This window comes from Corythoichthys intestinalis, chromosome 16 (genome assembly GCF_030265065.1).
Source record: "Corythoichthys intestinalis isolate RoL2023-P3 chromosome 16, ASM3026506v1, whole genome shotgun sequence".
NCBI lineage: Eukaryota > Metazoa > Chordata > Actinopteri > Syngnathiformes > Syngnathidae > Corythoichthys > Corythoichthys intestinalis.
In genome coordinates this window covers 33,268,285-33,277,551 of record NC_080410.1, presented here as the reverse complement: position 1 = coordinate 33,277,551, position 9,267 = coordinate 33,268,285, and the positions used below count along the sequence as shown (strand labels likewise).

General features: G+C 40.2%; 1 protein-coding gene across 2 annotated transcripts; it reads right to left on the bottom strand.

Moving 5' to 3' along the window:
- Positions 1-2,023: 2,023 nt before the first annotated feature.
- On the bottom strand, positions 2,024-9,237 carry si:ch211-237i5.4 (chondroadherin-like protein). Of its 2 annotated transcripts, none has more exons than XM_057817983.1 (6): positions 8,729-9,237; positions 4,480-4,874; positions 4,262-4,407; positions 3,027-3,195; positions 2,783-2,945; positions 2,024-2,727 (listed from the first exon to the last, which is right to left on the bottom strand). In XM_057817983.1, the coding sequence occupies exons 2-6, from the start codon at positions 4,783-4,785 to the stop codon at positions 2,402-2,404; spliced, it is 1,110 nt and encodes a 369-aa protein (XP_057673966.1). In that variant the 5' UTR covers positions 4,786-4,874; positions 8,729-9,237; the 3' UTR covers positions 2,024-2,401. The 2 variants fall into 2 exon arrangements, with proteins under 2 accessions (XP_057673966.1, XP_057673967.1); XM_057817984.1 differs by having other exon boundaries at positions 2,024-2,709; positions 8,729-9,234.
- Positions 9,238-9,267: the final 30 nt, after the last annotated feature.

The following is a 9,267-nucleotide window of genomic DNA, read 5'->3' as shown; positions in this document are numbered from 1 at the left end:
AGGTTCATTTCAACTCAGAGTCTATTGTATATTTCTGAATGAAAGTAGGTTGAATGAAAGTAAGTTTCTTTTCTTTTTTTTAAACCTTTCAAGTAAGTTTCTTTCTTTCTTTCTTTCTTTTTTAACCCTTTCAAGCACAATTTGTATTTTTATATTTATATTAGGACATGGTTCTCAGACTTGCAGCCCAGGGGCCAGTTGTGACTGACGGACCAATATTTTGTGGCCCCAATTTGATATCTTATAGTAGTATTAGTGTTGCTTGATTGTATATTGTAATGGACAGTAAAAAAATATATACACTGCTGGCCAAAAATATTGGCACCCCTGCAATTCTGTCAGATAATGCTCAATTTCTCCCAGAAAATGATTGCAATTAGAAATGCTTTGGTAGTGATATTTTCATTTATTTTGCTTGCAATGAAAAAAACCCAAAAGAGAATGAATTATTTTATTTATTTATTTATTTTAAATCATTATCATTTTACATAAAACTCCAAAAATGGGCCAGACAAAAGTAGTGGCAACTTTTGAAAAGTACTTACCTGTGGCACATAACAGTTGGTGGCAATAACTAAATCACACTTGCAGCCAGTTAAAATGGATTAAAGTTGACTCGACCTCTGTCCTGTGTCCTTGTGTGTACTACATTGAGCATGGAGAAAAGAAAGAAGACCAAAGAACTGTTTGAAACCTTGAGAAGCAAAATTGTGAGGAAGCATGGGCAATCTCAAGGCTGCAAGTCCATCTCCAAAGACCTGAATATTCCTGTGTCTACCGTGCGCAGTGTCATCAATAAGTGTAAAGCCCATGGCAATGTGGCTAACCTCCCAAGGTGTGGACAGAAAACAAAAATTGACGAGAGATTTTCACGAAAGATTGTGCGGATGGTGGATAAAGAACCTCGACTAACATCCAAACAAGTTCAAGCTGTCCTGCAGTCCAAGGGTACAACAGTGTCAACCTGTACTAGCCGTCGGTGTCTGAATGAAAAGGGACTCTATGGTAGGATACCCAGGAAGACCCCACTTTTGACCAAGAGACATAAAAAAGCCAGGTTGGAGTTTGCCAAAACCTACCTGAGAAAGCCAAAAACGTTTTGGAAGAATGTTCTCTGGTCAGGTGAGAAAAAAAGTAGAGCTTTTTGGGAAAAGGCATCAACATAGAGTTTACAAGGGGAAAAAAACAAGGCCTTCAAAGAAAAGAACACGGTCCCCACAGTCAAACATGGCGGAGGTTCCCTGATGTTTTGGGGTTGCTTTGCTACCTCTGGCAATGGACTGCTTGACCGTGTGCATGGCATTATGAAGTCTAAAGACTACCAACAAATTTTGCAGCATAATGTAGGGCCCATTGTGAGAAAACTGCGTCTCCCTCAGAGGTCATGGGTCTTCCAGCAGGACAATGACCCAAAACACACTTCAAAAAGCACTAGAAAATAGTTTGATAGAAAGCACTGGAGACTTCTAAAGTGGCCAGCAATGAGTCCAAAACCTAAAACCAATAGAACACCTGTGGAGAGGTCTGAAAATGGCATTTTGGAGAAGGCACCCTTCAAATCTCAGAGACCTGGAGCAGTTGGCCAAAGAAGAATGGTCTAAAATTCCAGCAGAGCATTGTAAGAAACTCATTGATGGATCCCGGAAGCGGTTGTTCACAGTTATTTTGTCTAAAGGTTGTGCTACCAAGTATTAGGCTGAGGGTGCCAATACTTTTGTCCGGCCCATTTTTGGAGTTTTGTGTAAAATATAATGATTTAATTTTTTAAAATTCAGTCTCTTTTGTGTTTTTTCATTGCAAGCAAAATAATTGACGATATTACTACCAAAGCATCTTTAATTGCAATCATTTTCTGGGAGAAATTGAGCATTACCTGATAGAATTGCAGGGGTGCCAATATTTTTGGCCAGCAGTGTTAACAGATAAATAATTTTAAATAAAATGAATGAATTAAATGATCCATTTTTTGACAAAAACAACCAACTATTCTAACTACCCCCCCCCCCAAAAAAAACAACGCAAATAAAGCCATGAGTAATAAAAAAATATATGAATAATGCTAAACAAGAAAAAGAATAAAGACATACATTCAAACGGCTTTTGCTCTGGGAAGCTTATTTATATTTTGTTTTGTGACCTCACAAAGCTTATTTCTTAACTCGAACAATCACTTTAACCCCCCTCCCATTTGAAATGGATTGGACGTTTATTGCCATCAATATGTGATATCAATATCAATTTCCCTCTTTTACTATTTACAACAGATACTCTGGTACGTGGGCTAGCAGTGAATGACTTATGCTCATGATAACTTTCCCTCTAAGAATACATTGTATTTCTGTCTGTGCTTTTAACAGCTTCTCGCATCCGTCAATTGTCTGTCCCCGATCTCCATTTGCTTTCAAGATGGCGGACTGTGGGTTTGGTTTTGGGATTCAGTGTCCCAGTTCTTGCCACGATTCCTCTTCCTGTTCCGTTCTGCCATTACCACAGCTGCCACCACTGTGACCAGAACTGTTACGGTAATGACGAGTACAGTGGCTGTCTCTGCGATGCACAGTTTGCTGTCTACCCAAGCCAGTGAAGCCCCGGCCAGCTGCGGCGGCTGGTGACAGGTCACATTGCGGTAGTCGTCGATGTGGAGGTGTCGAACGTGAAGGATCTTGCTGAACACGCGGTGCAGCTCACAGTCGCAGGTCCAAGGGTTTCCTGGTGAGGAGACAACAACTGAACTGACTTTGAAATGAGAGAAATTGTTTGCTCCTGTAAATTAAATACAAACCTGCCAGCTGGATGTGTGTCGCTGTTGTGTGCAGATTAAGGAAGGTTTTGAATTTCAAGTGACGCAGGTTGTTTCCCTCCAGATCGAGAACCGCTAGGTTGTAGAGAGGAGTCAGAGCCTTCGTGTCGATCAGAGAAATGTTATTGTGACTCAGCTGGAGCACCTACAGTACACGGACAGATAGACAGCCCATTTTTATGTAAGAGGGTTTCCCTCTGGAATCATGTGATGCTTTGATTTTTACCTCCAGTCCAGGAAGCATATCAAGGCTCCCTTGGTGCATGACAGACAGTCTGTTGTTTTGCAAGTAGAGCTGCCTGAGCCTTGAAAGGCCTCTGAACACACCAGGGCTTACAGACACCAGATGGTTATGACTAAGGTCCATTTTCTCAACGTTGTCCAGATATTCAAAGCTGACCGAGGGATAGATATAATAGAAGCAAACGGAAAATCTTCATCTAAAAGATAATTCACAAAAATCTATTTCCCTGGATTTAACACTTTCATTACGTATATTCATTTAGGAAAGGGGTCTCAAACCTGTGGCTAAGGACCCACTTTCAGCCGGAAGGACAATATTTTGCATGGGCAACATACATTACAACAAATAGTTTTAGTGTCCATCATAAAATATGTGCAGGCAACACTAAAGCCCCTTTCACACATACACTGAACTCCGTTTAAGGTAGCCCTTATGTCTGAAAGCAATTTCCTGGGTCGACTGATACGGAGATGACACGGACATTTACCGGGTCGTGTCCTAGTATAATGTCCAGGACTTACCTGGGACACGGCATGTGTGAAAGCAGGCATTTAATTCCTGGGTCACAGCACGAAGGCTGATGACGTAAATATCATGGCGGGCTGATAGTCATTTCCTCTTTCTTCGCAGTAAGGAGAAAAGCGGTAAACAAACATCACAGTTATAACAATACAAACTGGAAATATGAAAATTAAAATGGAAACAACGAAATCAAATTGCTCCTGGATCGTAGAGCCGAGGAAGAGACAGTCTATCGTCCATCTTTGGAAATGTGTGGTTTATTTTGCTGCCGTTGCAGACCAAAAATCATATAATGTCCGGCCGGGTTATAAAATCCCGCCAGCCGCCCTCCCCGCACAGAGAGCGTCGAGTCACCAACATGGGACAAGTCTGAAAGTGTCCAATCCGGGACATCTCCCCATGTCTGAAAGCCATGACACGGGTAAATCCGCGTCACCTCACACGGGAATTTACCGGGATATAAATCTGACAGTGGCTCAATACTATAATTGGATGTCAAATGGGGACCGCAAAATATTGTCCCGTGGGCCACAATGTGTGGTAACTTTGACACCCCTGTCCAATATGAATGTAATAAAAACATTTAAGATTAAAAAAAAAAAAACATAATTCCTGCATGAAAGGGTTAACACATTACTGCACTTTCATCCTAAATAGAGGGTATGAATTTACATGTACATGTATATGAGAAGCACCTGAATGCAGACAGATGATCTAAATTGTTGTGCTCCAGTCGCAGCACCCTAAGAGCAGACAGGCCCACAGAGAAGTCAGCAGGAAGACTTGTTAGCCGGTTATCACTGAGATCCAGCTTCTCAAGGTAAGACAATGAGAAGAAAGCCTGTGGATCCATCATGGAAATAACATTGGCTACTCACTCAGATCTCCGTTTCTGACTCTACTCCATTGTTACCTGTGGTTGAAGGGTCCGTATGTGGCTGTTGGCCAGCACGAGCACCCGTAAGGACCACAGGCCCGCAAAGGCTCTGGTGCAAATTTCACTCAGGTTGTTTCCTCTCAGCTCCAGCAGCCAGGTGCCATGCGGGAGCCCCCTGGGAACGTGTTCGAGCCCACGGTCACGGCAATCCACCAAGTCGGTGTTTTCGTAACAAAGGCAGTGGCGCGGACATAACCGTGAGCACACCACGGAGGGTAGAAGGAGGGGATTTAAGACAAATGCTAGAACTAGTAAAAGAAGGCTGGCGAGGAGGTGACACATGCTGCCTTGGAAAGAGGAAGAACTCCAGGATGAGTAGAAGATTGGTGGCTACATTCTGCAATTCAATTCACCAACTCCCAAAGTCAATTCTGTGGAACCGAGAAGTAAAAAGAATTTTAGCTGCGTATTGTTCACTAATGCCTACCCCCAAAAAAAATCACAAACAAAATAGCTCAATTTATCACAATGGATTACTTTTCTTTTACAGTATAATTCATGTAAAAATAAATACTGAAATTCTACAGTTGCTCTACAACACATTATGAGGTTTTGACCCTGAGAAAAAGGTGAGGCACTGTTTAAGTGACTAGCTCCATGTAATGTTAAAGCTGAGATGTTCAACTGAATTTAAGGCTGAATTTAAGCTTACTGTGTGGGCCAATAAAATTTAGGCGGCAAGTGGTCTGCAATCCATAGTTGGTATACACCAGCATTGGATGGTAGATTGTTAGGACATTTTGGCTTAAAAAAAAAAAAAAAAAATTAAAGCCTTCTCTTTTCTGATTTTCTGCTAGGTCTTCATCAATAAAATAAAATAAACTATCTGAGGCTTTTTTTTTTTTTTTTTTTTTTAAAGTTTTTGTTTTATTGGTAAAACACGATTTATTTGGCGCTAACAATGTGTGACGGGGACAATGAGATGGCTGAAAATCCAAACAAACGTTTTTCCAGGAGTAGAAGCTGTTTTTCTGTTACTGCTGATCAAAAGTACAAACTTACTGACGCTTATTTAAAAAAAAAAAAGAAAAAAGAAAAAAAAAAAAAAAAAAAGAAAACGAAATCATCATCTTAGTCTGAGCATTAGTCCGTTTGCCCATCCCCAGTCAAAATCAATTGGATTTCTGGCGATATCAATGGCATGCAATGAGTTAAATACCATGGCGGGGTTACAGTATAAGCGTGTTACTTGGAGCTACTGCATAACCCGAGCATTTGTTAATATCTATTTTAATTTCAATAATTTAGCTTTTATTAAGATTGTATTATAAATGTTTTTATAATTATATAAAAATATGAAAAATACAATAATGATTATTAATACACATACAGTGGGGCAAATAATTATTTAGTCAACCCCCAATTGTGCAAGTTCTCCTACTTGAAAAGATTAGAGAGGCCTGTAATTGTCAACATAGGTAAACCTCAACCAGGGGGAACCCCCCCCCAGAAAATCACATTGTTTGATTTTTAAAGAATTTCTTTCCAAATTAGAGTGGAAAATAAGTATTTGGTCACCTACAAACAAGCAAGATTTCTGGCTGTCAAAGAGGTCTAACTACTTCTTACGAGGTCTAACCAGGCTCCACTCGTTAACTGTATTAATGGCACCTGTTTTAACTCATTATAGGTATAAAAGACACCTGTCCACAACATCAGTCAGTCACACTCCAAACTCCACTATGGCAAAGACCAAAGAGCTGTCGAAGGACACCAGAGACAAAATTGTAGACCTGCACCAGGCTGGGAAGACTGAATCTGCAATAGGTAAAACGCTTGGTGTAAAGAAATCAACTGTGGGAGCAATTACTGTAAATTTCGGACTATTAGCCGCTACTTTTTTCCTTCACTTTGAATCCTGCGGCTTATAGTCCAATGCGGCTTATTTGTTGATTTTTTTGGTTAATAGGTAACACTTTATATGAGAGCGCATCATAAGACCGTCATAATTGTGACATGACAATATCATGGGCATTACTGAATGCTTATGATGGATGTCATTAGGTGTCATGTGGCAAATTATTTCACTAACTCCGTTTATGTCCAGTTCAAATCTTTTACATCCATTCAAAAGTGAGCTAATTTGCCAGATAACACTAAATTCCATCCGTTATAGGCATTCACTATTGCTTATGACAGTGTTATGTCATACTTATGATTGTCTAATGACAGTCTTATGGCGCCACTGTCAAATAAAGTGTTACCAAATACCATAACTAGTAATTAATGAAATAACTGGAACAGTAACTGAAGAAATAATTAGCACAGAACATGAATTTTGATTGTTATTTACATCTGTAGCACTGCAATGCATGCTAGGAGGCATGTTGGACAACAACAGTGTTGACAGCAGGTGGCAGCAGAGGTTGATTGTCTCTCCCAAGGGAGCAGTTATGGCCAAATGGAGCTTCTTGAAGCAATGACGCTTCAAAGGTTCATGGTGGTTCATTTGGTCATATGCTGCCGCTGTCAAATGAAGTGTTACCGGATGATATCTTTTGGTGTAAATATCTCATAATACAGTGATGACAGCTGCGGCCTATAGTCCAGTGTGGCTTATCTATGAACAAATGCGGTTTTCGTCTCAAATTTGGTGGGTGGCGGCTTATAGTCAGGTGCGCCTTATAGTGCGAAAGTTACAGTATTAGAAAATGGAAGACATACAAGACCACTGATAATTTCCCTCGATCTGGGGCTCCGTGCAAGATCTCAACCCGTGGCGTCAAAATGATAACAAGAACGGTGAGGAAAAATCCCAGAACCACACGGGGGGACCTAGTGAATGACCTACAGAGAGCTGGGACCACAGTAACAAAGGCTACTATCAGTAATACAATGCGCCGCCAGGGACTCAAATCCTGCACTGCCAGACGTGTCCCTCCGCTGAAGAAAGTACACGTCCAGGCCCGTCTGCGGTTCGCTAGAGAGCATTTGGATGATCCAGAAAAGGACTTGGAGAATGTGGTATGCTCAGATGAAACCAAAATAGAACTTTTTGGTAGAAACACGTGTTTGGAGGAGAAAGAATACTGAATTGCATCCGAAGAATACCATACCCACTGTGAAGCATGAGGGTGGAAACATCATCCTTTGGGGCTGTTTTTCTGCAAAGGGACCAAGACGACTGATCTGTGTAAACGAAAGAATGAATGGGGCCATGTATCGAGAGATTTTGAGTGAAAATCTCCTTCCATCAGCAAGGGCATTTAAGATGAGACGTGGCTGGGTCTTTCAGCATGACAATGATCCCAAACACACAGCCAGGGCAACAAAGTAGTGGCTTTGTAAGAAGCATTTCAAGGTCCTGGAGTGGCCTAGCCAGTCTCCAGATCTCAACCCCATAGAAAATCTGTGGAGGTAGTTGAAGGTCCGTGTTGCCCAACGACAGCCCCAAAACATCACTGCTCTAGAGGAGATCTGCAGGGAGGAATGGGTCAAAATACCACCAACAGTGTGTGAAAAGCTTGTGAAGAGTTACAGAAAACGTTTGGCATCCGTTATTGCCAACAAAGGGTACATAACAAAGTACTGAGATGAACTTTTGGTATTGACCAAATACTTATTTTCCACCATGATTTGCAAATAAATTATTTAAAAATCAAACAATGTGATTTTCTGTTTTTTTTCCCACATGCTGTTTCTCATGGTTGAGATTTACCCATGTTGACAATTACAGGCCTCTCTAATATTTTCAAGTGGGAGAACTTGCACAATTAGTGGTTGACTACGTAAATACTTATTTGCCCCAATGTATATACATAACAATTCTTAATGTTTTTCTATTTTTTTTAAAGGACCAAATACAGTCACTTGCCCTATAGGGTAAAGGTTTAAGTGTCAACTTTTGAGTAGTTGTCCACTGTAGTGACCAATGTCCTTGAAAACCTTAAGGTTAACCGTTGCCTGAGAAAATGTAAAATTAATTAAAAAAAAAAAAATCAGTCTTAATAATAATGTTATTGTTATGTTAACAAGGTAGAGGATAGAATCTATTCTTTTTACCGATTGAGACCTGAATTTGGACAGCTATCTAAAGTTCATTACTTAATCTGATCTAAAAACATACCCATAATTAGGGAGCTTCTATCCAAACAAGACATGGAAACATACATTCATTTTTAGGAGATTGAATTATTGCAATTGAATGGAGATAAAATCAGGAAAATGCAGTTCATCCAGAATGAACATTTATTTTATTAATTAAATACACCAAAAGTGAACTCACCTTCCATCTTCCAGCAGAAAAGATCCAGCAAGACAAAACCAGACAGTTACATAGACCAAATGATGATGTTATGACTTTGGTGCAGTCAGTGAGCTGTGTCTGTAATCCCTAATCCTTTTCAATCACCAAATGTTTCCTCTCATCCACTAAACTGGCATTTCATCAGATGTTTTTCATCCACCCTCTGGCCCTCCTGTTTTCATGTAATACCGCTGGGGGGCTTTGGAGTCCCCGCATGCATCTGTTTCACTGACTCTTGGATTATATCAAGACTGTTACAATGAGACTTGAATGGGAATATGCGTGTTAGTGTGTATCTTCAGGAAATCCCCCGGGAAGATTGGATTTATGTGTTCTCACTGGTAAATTTATTGGGAATACATCTAATTTTACTTGCAAATCGATTCTACACACGTAGTCAAAGGTTTTGAGATTTGCCTCAAAAAATATAGTGTAATTAGTTTAATAGTGTGCTTTTAACCGGTTCAGGGACAGTGGATGTCTATTCAAAAGTAATTTTTAGCTTAACTCATTCAGTG